Genomic DNA, 14,841 nt, shown 5'->3' with positions numbered 1-14,841 from the left:
TCCACTTAGTTTGTATGCCTATAATGAAAGGGATGTTTTTAACAACATCTTGTTGTTGGTAGAAGAAAAAGCTCTCTGGGCACTCACTAACCCAACAATCCACACTCATTGGATCACTTTCATGCTTCACATACTCTAGCCTCTTGATATTATTGTACATGTTTGACACATCCTTTCTTGTCATGAAAGAATCTCGAGGTGCCCCTGTGAACAACTCACCAGATCCATACCTTAAATCAAAGATAAAATTTTCTCAGATCATCGTAGCATTAAAACCATCACGAACCAAATCTTCAACAATAGTTCGTATATGCTCTGTTAAATGCGGCGCAAAATTGAATTTTTTGGGCATGTCATTTGCCTCATTACCATGACAAACCACATTTTTGTCATCAATATGTCTGCATGTTGTATATATTAGAACGGCATCATTTGGTCTAAGAGCAAGTCGTCGCATAATAAAGTGACACTGACAACCAACTTTGATGCTGTGACGTGGAAGACGTTTCTTAGTTGTGGATCCAGGTTCAGCTACATTGTTGGATTGTACATGATTTGGACCATAGGCACACCAATATCTGTGATCAAGAATTTACCAAAAATTAAATAAAATATTTATGCATGTTTGACATAGTGAACTTAAAATCAAAATTATATATATATATATATATAGAGAGAGAGAGAGAGAGAGAGACAACATATTCTAGATATGTTGAAGAATTTGTCCTCTTGATATCCTTCACATCTTTAATTCGTCGAGTTTTAGCAACAAATTGAGTAGGTGCACTTTCCCTCATTTGCTCTCCACTTATAAAATCCTCAAGTCGACAATATGGAATAATCGCGACTTGGTCTCCTGCTACTTCTGTCCATGTCAAATCTTCCGCTGAAAACTCTATCATTCCTTCTGGGTCCTCAACCTCCAACTCATTGATCAAGTCCCACTTCTTCATTCTTCAAATCCCTATACAAATGAGGGAACATGAATATTGACTAAACATATGAGCAACAGTTCATACTATAAATATTGAACACCACTTGAAATGCAATTTTTTGTAGTGTGTACAATTTACACTCAAGACCCCACCAGATATAAACACATTTAGAGCATAATTCCCTATCTCCCCTTCAATATTTCCTACCCATGCACAAAACAGTATTATAGACTTTCAAATGCTTCATCTTGGTATAATCAATACATTGCTGAAAGAAACATAATAACATGCAAAATCTGTTGCAAAGAAAATCCAACAACTCCTTGATAAATATGGATCATGACATGGGTTTATATTCTGAAGACCCAACCCTATTACTGAAACCTCTGTCTATGTATCTCAATTTAAAACAGAACCCTCAATCTCTTGGCTCCAAGTCGTCTGCAAAGATTCCCCACCTCATTGTTCTTTATCCAAATCCCTGAAACAAGAACTTCTTGCACAGAAGCTACTTAGTAGATGTTGCACAAGCACTTTTCTGAGTTTTGAGTTTTACCAACATAACTGTTTGAACCCAATGAGTAGCTGGCTGCATTCGCTAAAGTCCTATGAAAATGGGAAATGTTTTTGTTCCCAAACCCATATCTGCTACCTTTTGAAGTGTATTGCTTATGAAGGTGTCAAAATAGCCCTAACTCCACATTATTAGTATGAAAAGTTAGTGCTGCTATAAGATGATGTTATAATGTCTGATTTCACAGTGGCTTTGACTGATTGCCATTTATCCCGCAGTTCCTGCAGTTCCATACCAGAGGGAAAAACAATTGGCTCCTGCAACATCTCCAGTTGTGGATATAATGAAAGGTATCCCTACCTTGTGTTCAGAAATTATTGTTCGAAAATGCCATTTTAAAATATTCTTCTAGGCAGACATGACAAGGTTGTCTAGACTGAAATATTACTGTAATGATGCATCATTTATTATATGTTGTGTTAGTAGAGATGATCAGAGCATCTCAGGAGTATTGAGAAGAAAACACTAGGATAAACATAGCCATGGGTATGAGTAGAAGAAATGCAGAGGCTGACTTACAGTTGCCTCCTGGATTTAGATTCTTCCCTACAGATGAAGAGCTGGTTGTGCATTACTTGTGCAAGAAGGCAGCCTCTCAGATGATCCCTGTTCCTATAATAGCAGAAGTGGATCTCTACAAATATGATCCATGGCAACTTCCAGGTATATTTTTCATTTCTCCCCTCTAATCCTTGTACCCATATTTCTAAACAGATTATAGAAGGTGTGATCAGATGGATTTCAGGACTTAACGAAGAGCCTGTTTTTTTCTTTTTTCTGTTTACAGAGAAGGCCCTGTTTGGAGAGAAGGAATGGTATTTTTTCACTCCAGGGATAGGAAGTACCGGAATGGATCAAGGCCCAATAGGGCTGCTGGTTCTGGATACTGGAAAGCTACAGGTGCTGATAAGCCCATTACTGCTAAAGGTGGAAAGAAGCGAGTGGGCATCAAGAAGGCTCTTGTCTTCTATGCTGGGAAAGCACCCAAAGGCACAAAGACAAATTGGATCATGCACGAATACCGTCTTGCTGATGTTAGCAGACCTGCAAGGAAGAAAGGCAGCTTAAGAGTAAGTTCTTTTGTCCTCTTTGTAAGGTCTTGAGTCGGTAGTTTTGGAAATACAGTTCACTGGGTCAATTTGGCTTCTGGTTGTTATGTTCCATGCTTTCCCCCTTCTGTTTCTTCCCCTGTTTGCTCATATGGGCATTAGCAATAAGGATATTGGTGCTGAATGCTTGATTCCTCAATTATAGATATTGGTTCTGTATTGGATTGGAATAGAAATAAAAGACAGGGGACTTAAATGATTGATTACTCAATTGAAGCTATTGTCAGTGGAATGTTTGGATTTGCATTTTTTATGGGATGAATTATTGTATTTTTTTCTATCAGTTCTCTGAGTCCCAAAGGCTGGGAATTGTTTTTCCTTGTCTTGGATTTGGCCATTTGAAAATAGTTAGAGAATGAAATATAAGTTAGGGACTGGATTCTATATTTTCTTGTCTGCTCTGTCATTTATTTTCTTGTCTTGTCGGTCCCTGGTTAAATATTTTTTTATAAGAGTCTGCCTGTACAGCTTATCCAGCTATAGTTATTTTCAAACCATATTCTGAATCTCTCGTTTTAGCTTCAAAATCATGTACAACTTGATTCTTTGGAGACAACCTTTGACATAAAACAGGATTGGATGCCACAGATATTCAGTCTATCTTAGGTCCCATGCTATTTTTAGCAAAAGGCCCACCTCTTTTTTAATCAGAAGTTCCACTCTTTCTGTCCGAACTACTTTTTGAATGGTTGTAACAATATAATATTTTTAATGTAATATAAGGCTGGAATTGAAGGAAAGGAAAGTTTAAGGACAGGAGCTTGCCATGTACTTTAGCATCTTTGTTGAATGAAAGGAAATTCAATCAGTTTGTCCCACTTTGTTATACAACTTTAATCAGTTTGTTCCACTTTGTTATGCTCAGATGAAGTCCAAAACAATTACTAGATTTAGAATTTTTATTTAGAGTATTAAATTGCCTCACTTAAGAAAATATATCTAAAGCATTGTTGGCATATATTTCATTTTAAGGGTTTCATACCCTAATCCATTTATTATCTGGCTTGGTAATGACTTTAAAATTAAGTTATTATTATTATTTATATAAATCTCAGTATAAATCATCTGCTCTGTATGCACACAGATCGAAATCTTTGGTGAATTTTGTAGGGTTTTGTTGCCTGTGCCTTAGCTAGATTCTCGTTTTTGTTCTAGGCTGGAGAAATGTGTAATGCTCTGCATTCTATGTATCCAACCTGGGGCGCAAGAATAAAGATTTTTGGAATTTCTGCGATATGTTGTTTTCTGTTAATGGGACAACAGAGCTCTACATCTAAGTATAATTTATGTATTTGAAGGCTTTTACTGAACCTTGCCCATGGGTTTAAAGTTAAGGGCTCGATTTGTGTTCTCCATGCCTTATTTAAAGGCCTTTACTGGACCTTGCCCAAGGAGTGTAGTTGTTCGGTTTGTGCTTTCTTTGTCAAATAAATATAAGTTTTGTAGTTTAAACCTTTTAGTGTACGTTTCACATGGCTTAATTTGTCCTCATTTTGCACTGGAATTTAAATATAAACCCTCTGGTATGAGTTCTCCAGTAATATGTTGAAAACAAATTTGGAATTCAAATCTAAACCCTCTGGTATGAGATCTCCAGTAATATTTTGAAAAATAAGATTGTACCGGGGTTCCGCCTTGCCTATGTCTTGTTCTATCCATGTTGTTTGTATCTTAATCTATTAACGTGCCGAATTCTCAGCCGATCGCAGAGGCAAAAGGCAACGCGATCACTTGTAATCTATGTTGAAGAGGAATCAGTAAATGATCGCCCAGAAGGACTTGCCCTTCCTGCAGCTCTGTTTGTTATTGGGGCAGGAAGGAGGGGAAGGACTGGTCAGGCTCTGTTTGTTACTGCTTACAACTACTTATGACCAAGGTTACTGAAACCAAGACTGTAGGTTCGAAGTTTCACCATAAGCTTAATACATAATACTTATGAACAAACTAACCCTGCCCCTTTCTCTGCAATACTACTAATCAATTCAGCAGTGCCTCCAATATCTCAAATAAGTTCAATATTGTTAAAATGGTAAGGCAGATACAACCATTTATATGTTGAGTATTATTCTGTGAATGTAGTTTATTCATAATCCATCGACCATCGACCAATGACCTCCAATGTAAAGTGATATTCAACAGTCATTCTTGCTAACATAGATAATAATCACAGTTATATATGCAACTAAAGGAAAAATATTAACGTGTAAGCGCATCTGATTGTTATTAACAGGTATTTTTAATTTACTAACAGGTATTTTTAATTTACCAGGAGCCCGGGATTGCCTGCAAGGGGGAAGCAACTGTGAGCGGTTGCAGAGGCCGTGTTTCGTCCAGACGGGTTGCAGAGGCAGAGCAGGTTCGAACGGGAGCGCGAATAGCGAAAATGGTCTTTTGGCGCGAGGGGAGGTTTGAAAATGGGTCCCGGTGCGAGCTCACATGTGGTGGATCCCTCGTTCCCAGAAATGGAAAGCTGGTCGGCGGAGTTACGATGTATGGAGGATGGATGCGCCCATGACCCCCTCGACATCCATGGTAGAGCCGGCCTCGATACGGGCATTTAATGCCTTATGGCAGGCTGGTTAGCTCTTGCCTTTCTTAACTGTCATAAATGATCCAAACGAAAAAATTGTAGTGAAATGGTTGTGAATAATGATGTTATTATTAAGTTTATCTTCGTAACAGAAACTGCGTTGAAAATTGAATTTGCCTTGCAACGCACCAATTCCTAGACATGGTTTTAGAATGATTCCAACTGCTACTAGCCATGAATCATATTTTTACTTGGAACTTCGGTAATGGATTATGTTTTTTATTAAAAAAATCATTTGCTTGCTTGCAATAGGCTTGAAGGATATCAGCGGTTTCCAAATCAACGTGTATATGGAATTTGTTAAATCAATTTCTCAAAATTCGACATAAATCGGTTGAAAAAAAATGTTTTTTCAGTAACACATCAAACTCCATGAATCTCCTCCCAAACCTTATGATCAATGCTTTTGTCAAGGGGTCGCCGAAGCACATTTTGGGTTTTTCTCGGTTACTCCATCAATTCATCATAGGGATCAAATTGGGGTTTTTGCTTGTTCCATCAATCCATTCCAGGGTCCCAAACCTAGATTTAGTGAGCCATGACTACCGAGAGACAGCACATAAGCTAGAAAGAAAGAAAGGAGTGAGAAAACATAGGTCCCATACTAGTGGCCAGGTTTGCTGACGCTATTCACTATTTAGGTGCTCAGAGAGGGCGTCAAAGCCAATGATGATGAATAGCCAATGATGATGAATACCTGATGCCCATTCCGCGGTCACCAGACACATTCAAACCTTAAGTTGGTGGTCGGCTGAAAGGAAAAAAGGAATAGAACACACCATGAACGTGCACTGCCTAGTTACAGTCTGTACGTGGAATTATAAACACAACCACGCTGTATCTTCTAAATTCCTGGCCAATGTGCATGAAAATTTGCGCATACCCACATCATAAAACTTCCCAAAGTCTCAGAATTCTATGGGCTCCTCAACGATGGACGTCGTACGGGAGATGAAGCGCAGTGTCAGCAGGCAATTTTCATTGGATTCGTTGAGAAAGAGCGGGAGGAAGTTCAGCCATGGGACGCAGAGCTCTTTTGAGCCCAGCCGGTATGTGAAAACAAACATGAGATTTAGCTTCGGGAGACAGGCTTCTTTTGATCCCAATAAAAGGAATAATGAAGATACAGACAAATTGAAGATTGACAAATCGTGGGTTCTGGAGCAACTGGATGCTACCATGCAGATGTTGTTTTTCACCTGCAATGGGGATGTGAAGGGCGTGGAGGATTTGTTGAACGAGGGCAAGGTGGACGTAAACAATGCAGATTTTGATGACAGGACAGCTCTGCATGTGGCTTCCTGCGAAGGACATGTTGAGGTAGTTAAAGTGTCTCTGAGAAGAGGAGCCAATGTCAATGCCCGGGATCGCTGGGTAGCACGGTGAGCAATTCATCATGCTCATGCCTTTTTTTTTACTTGTTACAAGTATTTTCGATTTTGATTGGTTTGTCCGGAGCTACCAATCCCAAGTCCTCAACTCAGAATCAGTGTGTTACAAATCCATTTTGAAAATAACTGTAGTAATAATTAATATCCCAACTCCTTAGCGCAAAATCAACTCAGAATCATCAACTCAGAATCATTGTGGTACAAAATTATTATTTTTTATAATAGTCTCATCTAGCTTAGCATGAATATTCTTAATTTATAAAGAGACTTTGGTACAATACCATGGGACAATATCATCAATTGTATTACTATTTAATATCCAGACTCTTTAAGGCAGAATTATTGTGGTACAAAATTATTTTAAAAATAATAGTCAATTAATCTCCCTTAGCATGAAGATTCTTAACATATAAATAGATTTTGGTACAATACCATGACTTGCTAATATTAATATTCATATGATATGTTTTTTAATTAACCAATTTAATTCAAAAAAAAGAAAAATGCTTAACTACTTTTTCAATACCTCATGCTTAAGAAACCTATAGTTCATTTCATATGAAATCTCTTTAATTAATTAAATTAAAACGGAAAAATAGTCCTAACTATTTGGAGATAAATCTCAAATATCTTCAATTTTTTATATTGCATATTAAATATCTTAAAATTTTAATTGTTAATTTTTTCAATTATTGAATCTAGGCTTTTGTTATCCATATCAAGTTTGAGAGAGAATTCTTCGGCGAAAATCACATCAGGATGTTTATGTCGATGCGTTTCGAGCTAGGCTGGTTCGAAACGCCTCGACATAAGCATCCTGATTTTCACCTAAGAATTCTCTCTCAAACTTGTTAATTTTTTCTTCAATATTTTTGACAAAATATGTGATAAAAGATGTCATAAAATGACCATTTCATTTATTAATTACATTAGACTAATATAGCTGCCATCCACTCGCTGAACTTTGCCTACTTTGTTAGCCTATATTCTACAAGTGAATCAACCATATATACCATCTATAGAATATATAGCCCTTATTCAATTGTGAGAACTCATTCATACCTTTCAAAGTTCAATAATTAAACTATGCTGCAAAAAATGCCATCCATAACATTTGTAGCCCTGGTTCAAATGTAAGAGCTGGTTCATACTTTTCAAATTTCAATAATTAAATTAAACCCACAGAACACTAGCTATACGCCTTGTTTCATTTCTTAAACACAATATATTCATATGGTGGTTAACCCCACCTTCCAAACATTGCAAGTTACACAACGCATGCCACCAACATTGCAAGTTACACAAGGCATGGCATTGCATTGGGTCTAAATAGATTACATGCTTGACCATATGTGAAATACTTAACTTCAAATCCTTAGCATGGCTTAACCTACATATGCATAGGTTTTGTGGAATGCACTGATATGGTATTGAGGCATGGCATTAACATACTGCAATGGTTATATTATTTGTTACCTGTATTAAAATTTGATGGGACACTGAAGTATCTAGAATTGTTGGAGTACCATATGACCGCTTCGGTTAACGTGGAGGCATTCCTACACTCATCCACATGAAGTCGAGACAATTCGTGGTACAAACCACTTGTCACTCTATTGATGAGGTGTAAAACCTTGGACGATCTGGATGCCATTTTTCCAGTCAACATTGATATTTTATTTAGGGTTGGTTTCGCGTAACTATCCCTTAGTGGCCTCTCCACGATTATGTTTTCATTTGCACCTGTGTCGGTGAGGGATCGAGCTCTACAACCCGGTCTTTGGTTATGGAGAAATACAATTAAGCCCTTGTGCTTGGTGGTTGAATCCGTAATATTGGTCTTGGTTTTTGGTTTGCATTCGCCACCAAGGGAATTGCTTGTGTAGGCAACAAGGTAATACATTCTCAAGTCGAAATTAGACTTGAAATTACTCAAATATTCTCATCAAAATGTGGTTCTGAGTTCTTGTAGTTAACATATTCCTAGTTCTTCTTTCTAGTGATATTTCTTTTTCCATCATTTCTTCGGTCGTTCACTAAAATTTTGTTTAGGGTTTCAGGTAGAAGCCCTAGATTGCTCTCCCTATGATGACGCCTCTAGCTTCAAAGTTAAAATCAAAGTACAACTTCATCAAAGTACAACTTCATTCAACCCTAGCAAGGTAAAAATTATTCGTTTCATGAAAACCCTACTTTTGGAAGTTTTGAACTCTAAATTTATTTTTTGCAAAGAGAGATTTCCTTCTTAGCAAAACTGGTTACTGACATATAATTGCATTTTGAGTAGGGTTTCAGGACTCCTTCACGACAATTGAACAATCACAAACTCTTATTGTCTCTATCTAAGTCTTATTGCCGTACTTATAATAACTTTTGCGAAGACCTTGTCGTATTTCTTAACTCAATCCTGCACATATTTTGCACGTTTGTTGTGATGACGTGTCCTTAGAAATCCTCTTCCTCCGCATGGGTTCTACACAATATTTTCATTTCAGCTATGTATATTTTCAAGGTGCTTATGAACATTTTTTTTTATTGAAATTGCACAGGGTTCTCAAACTTAGTGACCGACTCTTTTAGGGTTCCAAGGCTCAGGGTTTCGATGTATTTCGAGTTGATATCTCGCCATTTGATTAGCGCTAAAGGGTAGTTTATCCTTATTTGGGAAAGAAACGTGTATGTTAATCAAATTTTCATAAATCTATGTTTCTTGTCTCCAATCTCGGGTTGTTGAGCTTCATCGAATTTTAGATCTATTTCCTATGGTCACCTCTAAGATGGATTATGAAATCAAGTATTTGGGTTTTCATTTGAAACCCAATACTTAACCTATGACGGATTGGTAGTGGTTGAACTCAAAATTAGAGAAGCATATTAAAAATTGGAGTCATATATTACTTTTTTAGGGCTAGACGTTTGGTTCTAATCAAGTCAGGCGCTTATGCTTAAAATTCCAATGGTTCAGTTCCAAAGAGGAGTTGGTTCTTCCTTAGGTTGGATGGGAAAGAATCGCACGCCTAAAGTCGCACGGTGGTTGGGACCTCAAGAACATCTTTATGTTTTCCCATACTTTGGCTACAAAATATGGTTGGTGTTTACTAACTACGCACAGTTTATGGACTATGGTTGTGATATCAAAGTATATTTGTCCCCTTTCATTAGAAGATTGGGTTTGTAGAGCCCATAAGCCTTCGGGAAGTATCTCAATTATGTGGAGGGCTATCTTAAATGCTTTTGAAATCATCTAAAGGGGGTTGTATGGAAAGTGGGCTTGGGTGTTTAGGTTTGTATTGGATAAGACGCATGATGAGGATGTGGGTGTGAATCTCCTTCCTCCACCTTTAATTAATTTCCTCTATAATAGGGGTATTTCTTTATTTTGGCACATATTGATAATTTGGCTACAACCTCCATCTAAAGGGATGGAAATATTCTTTTGATCTGGATATCCCTGAGTTCTTTATTTTGATCTGGACATCCCTAAGCTCTTTTTAGAGTCATGCAACAACTATTTAAGGGCTCTGCATGTTGGGCGCCTTCAAATTTTAGAAACGGATGATGAATTAGTGTGAAATGTGTCTCTGACTCGTATATACACTCCAAATGTGAGCTATTTATTCATTAAATCATAACAATATCTTGTTGCTCCTTGCTGGTGGTGGAAAACTGCATGGAAATCTTGATGCCTTCCTAAAGCAAAAATACTCGTGTGGTGCATCATTAATAACAAAAACCCAACTTGGGATGTTCTATGAAAGTGATTGTCACATATTCTTTGTTGGTGTGCTCTCCGTCAAGTTGAAGATGAATCAATCTATCATCCTTTTCTATCTTTCCCCTTCGGTCATTAAATCTAGACTCATTGTGGATTTGTTGAAGATTAGATTGGACTATGCACCAGTCAATCAATTGAAGAAGCCTGGAAAATTTGGTTTTCCTTTCCTTCTTCTCATGTTTTCAAAGCCCTCTCACTAAGTATATGTTGGGGAATTCGTATTGCTTGTAACCGCATCATCTTTAGATATGAGGTCTCCTCTCCAAGGGTTATCGTGGTCGAGGTGATGGCTATTATTATTTGTTAACCCCAGGAAAATGATATTCCTATAGTGAGGAAAATTGAAGTTGAACATCCATATTTGTTGATTATGTGACCTTATTTGGATGGGGCCTTCGCTGATTCTAGTGAAGAGAGCGATGGTGGATTCATTTTGCATATTTCTGACACTCTCTCCTTTCATGTTTCCATGGGTTTTGGCCCGAAAACAAACAATCTTACCGAACTTGTATCTTGTAGGAATCTTTCATTTGTTATTGAGCAAAGGGTTTCAAATATTCAAATTTTTGGTGATTCTGCTCATGGTAATCTTACTAAACTTGTATCTTGTAGGAATCTTCTTTCATTTGTTATTGAGCAAGGGGTTTCAAATATTCAACTTTTTTGTGATTCTATGTTGGTGGTTAACTGGTTTAGATGTTCATAATATTATAGAATATTTGTCTCCTGTCCGGGATGATCTTAAGTAGCTTAAAAACTTATTTATCTGTTTCTCATGCCATCACGATTCACACATACAAGGAACAATATTTATCTCTTTCTCATGCCATCACATATACAAGGAACAAAATTAGGAGGCAAACCAATTATCCAAATTGGCCATAGACCTAGATCAAGGGATTTGGTAGATTTCTAAAGTTCGTAAGGGTTATAGTAACTATTATTATCATAGACTATTTTTGGAGCCTCTTTCCCATCCATTGAGAGGTGTTACATATTCATTTTTGTTTTTTTATGTTGTCAAGTTGTCTTTTGCAAAGTTTATCTCACAGCTCATTTTGGCTCACATCTAAGTTATTATAGTTATATTTTGAATTTTGACGTAGTTGAGAACTTTTGGTAAAGTGTGTGTTATGTTTACTCAAACATTTTGAATGAACATTTCACCCATCTTCAAGGACATTAAGCTTTTGTTTTAGTATGAAATTTTTGGTAAGTTTAGTATTGAAGAGACAATCCTCTCTATAGATGGATAGAATTTTAGTATGAATATTTCCACAATCAATAACTTGATGTAGTTGAGAACTTGTGGTAAACTTTGTGTTATGTTTACTTATATGCCTGACATTTCAAGTGAACTCTTCACCCATCTTCAAGGACATATAGTTATTTTGTTTGAATCGTGGCACAATTTTTACTACTACTATCTTTTAGACCTCGATTTTATGGTTCATTGTCTATACAAAAACATCTTAGATAGATGTATGCATTTTGTATCGAACACGTTTTTGCTGGGATTTACATACATACTTTGTGTGTCTACAGAATGTAATTTGTATTCTCTTATTAATAAAAAGTACAGTTCTTTTTCTCTGGATAAAAAATAAATAAAAATCAATATGTGACATTTAAAAAATATTAATAATAGTAGAAATATTCAATGTAGGTCAAATTTTTCAATATTCAAGGTTAATTAATAGTGACATGTATTTAAAATATATTAATACAAAGAAATTGGAAGAGAAAACATTATGGAAATATTCACTCAAAATAATTTGTATATTACATTCAAAGCCAAATTACAAGGCACATAAATAGTAGCGCAGAGAGAGAAAATCTCTAGACAAAACTCAACAACCAACAAACTAATTTTACTTATTTATTATTGTAAGCATTATTCCAAGTCCCCCTTTAATGTTTACATTACATCATTACAAATATTATTACAAAAATTACCCCGCTCTTCCCGTACAATGTTCTTTTGACCACGACATCGATTTTAAGTCTACGGTACAATGCTCTTTTGACCACCACAACCTTTGAGCCTCTCATTCCACTCATTTAAAACATAAGCACTTCTGACCATCTATTAAGAAACACTAATTTAATTATATTTCACTATTCAATAATTGGTTTTACACTTTAAATTTACAAACATAATTCTGTTTTGAGTGAAACACACAATGCTATAACCAATGAGAAACATAATGCATAGAGGACCAAATGTGCCAACCCATTGGCTGAAAGAGACCTAACCACTATAAACATCACCAACAACGTTCCGGGCCCATTCGTGGTTCTCTTAACCAGTTGACTGATCCAGTCATCCACATGGGCTGTTGAAAGAAGATTCACAGTTCTTATAACAACGATGTCAAGAAAGGAGCAACTAGTGTGGTCATTGGTGTGGTGGAAGAAGGTGGAAAAAATGTTACAATTACTGGATATTGGTTCGTTGTTAATGCCAAGACGCTTGCATTTCTCGCTGCATTGAATCTCGAGATACCAAGAGATTCATCTTTGCGGCACGAAGTTATTACTGTTTGCACTCTCTGCAATGCCTTGAAATACAAATACAAACATGGTGGATATACATGAATTCCTACAAAATCCACAATGTCATGTTGAGTTCCAGCAGCGTAAGGCAGAAGCATTTAAGCTTCTTGTCGCTTTCTTGAACATAGCTTGATGGCATGTGTTATTCCTTGCATCCAACCAAGTTTCGATGCTCTCGCGTTCATGTGTAATTCTGTGCAAAGAGTTATAGGATCCTACATTTGCAAAACTTTGAGAGATATCAGTAACATAAATATAACAATAGTCCCGATTGGATCGATCATCGGAGCAGCGGGACCAACACAAGAAGAAGCCATAATACTCAGGTCCAAACAGACACTAAAGGAGAACACTAAGGAAACACATGACATAAAAAAAATCGTTAAAAATTGGTACTGTTAGTCTCTGCTCAAACTTCACGCAGGTTTATACTCCATGCAAACAAATTGAAAGCGGACATGACTCCTCTTGTTTGCCCTCCCAATGTCCTAACAGTTCCCCTACACATTTGCTTTATTGGATCTTACACACATCCCATTAAAAACCCAAACAATCGGCTCGCATATGTGGCAACATATACGACTCTGGACAGTGAACAAATGAGAATAAATGGATCAATTGAGGGCACTAGTTGGTAACCACTCGAAGAACACACCAAAGCGCACAAAAATCTCAAAAAACTAAACAAATATGTTTTTGCATACTCTATAATTTTTTGAGAGTAATAGCAGTTAATGTAAGTGTGATGTGTAATAGCTGTTATCAAAGTTGAAATTTTGTTATGTGGGGTAAAATAAATTAAAAAAAAAATAAATCTAAAAAAAATAAAATTAAATGACCATACAAAACATTTAAATAATGTGAGATCATAAGAAAATTTGCAGGTGAAGAAATTGGATTTTTTCGATTAAAATGGATCTTTCTAGAGCTTAGTATGATGTGTAACAATGTTCAGTCTATTAGAATTTTGCTCATGTCCACCAAAAAAAAATAAAAAAATTTAAGTCTAAAAGTAAAATAAAATAAAAAAAATATGCAAAACATTTAAATAATGCAAGCTCATTAAAAAAAATTGCACCTGAAGAAATTGGATCCCTCTTGCCTCATATTAGATTTTTATTTAAGATGGATCTATGGTGGTGTATAGAGGATCACGTCTGTCACATCTTCCTTGCTCTCTCGTAAACAGAGGAGGTGTGTGTACAGAGGATCACGTCTGTCACATCCTCCTTCCTTTCTTGTAAATAGAGGATCACGTTTGTCACATCTTCCTTGCTTTCTTGTAAGGGAATTAAGCCAAAACATGCTTTGATACCAACAAAGAAATTGGAAGAGCAAACATTGTGGACAGATTCACTCAAAACAATTTGTAGATTACATTCAAAGTGAAATTACAAGACACATAAATAGTGCTCATAAGATCCAACATATTCCAAACAAGGAGAATATTGTTGAGAAAATATCTCAACAAAACTCAACAATCAACAAACTAGTCTTACCTAATTACTATTGTAAGCATAGTTTAATAGCATAAAATCATTTTATCATGAATAATATGTTTCATAAATAAAATATTTCATCCATATTAAGTAAAAAAATTCAATGTCGCAAAGACACATTTATAGATATATATATCAATTAAAAATTATATGGTTAAAACATTTTAAGTAGTCTGATCATTTTATGTCATTTTCTTCTAAAATCTAGCAAGGATTCATTGGAATTGTAAGTTTAAGTTTGGTTTCTACACAATCCAAATGCCCAAAAAAACTTTCAAGTTATTGTATCCATTAAGTCATTCTAAAATGAAATTTAAAAAATTAAAAATTAAACATGGTATGAGAACTAAAAGAAATTGGTTTCTTTCTTCATAAAATGAGATGTGTAATTCATTCAAGGTTTAATATAGAA

The 14,841-nt window shown here is 36.0% G+C and overlaps 1 protein-coding gene and 1 pseudogene across 2 annotated transcripts; both read left to right on the top strand.

The window, feature by feature from the left end:
• Positions 1–1,972: 1,972 nt before the first annotated feature.
• LOC149186533 (NAC domain-containing protein 68-like) lies at positions 1,973–2,722 on the top strand (annotated as a pseudogene). The gene is made up of 2 exons (XR_016256144.1): positions 1,973–2,172; positions 2,297–2,722. The product of XR_016256144.1 is annotated as an NAC domain-containing protein 68-like (transcript).
• Positions 2,723–6,141: 3,419 nt separating this feature from the next.
• LOC149186532 (serine/threonine-protein kinase VIK-like) lies at positions 6,142–6,594 on the top strand. The gene has a single exon (XM_089409380.1). It carries the CDS (start codon positions 6,142–6,144, stop codon positions 6,592–6,594), a length of 453 nt encoding a protein of 150 aa, XP_089265506.1.
• The last annotated feature ends 8,247 nt before the right edge of the window (positions 6,595–14,841 follow it).

This window comes from Pinus tabuliformis, chromosome 3_1, assembly GCF_031772625.1.
Source record: "Pinus tabuliformis cultivar Carrire ecotype Pingquan chromosome 3_1, CPIR1, whole genome shotgun sequence".
NCBI classification, from domain to species: Eukaryota; Viridiplantae; Streptophyta; class Pinopsida; order Pinales; family Pinaceae; genus Pinus; species Pinus tabuliformis.
The sequence above is the reverse complement of the archived record's forward strand: the minus strand, read 5'-3'. Positions and strand labels throughout refer to the sequence as shown.

Excerpts from the sequence above, each read along its gene's own strand:
- LOC149186532 (XM_089409380.1), top strand. The coding sequence starts at position 6,142 with ATGGACGTCGTACGGGAGATGAAGCGCAGTGTCAGCAGGCAATTTTCA.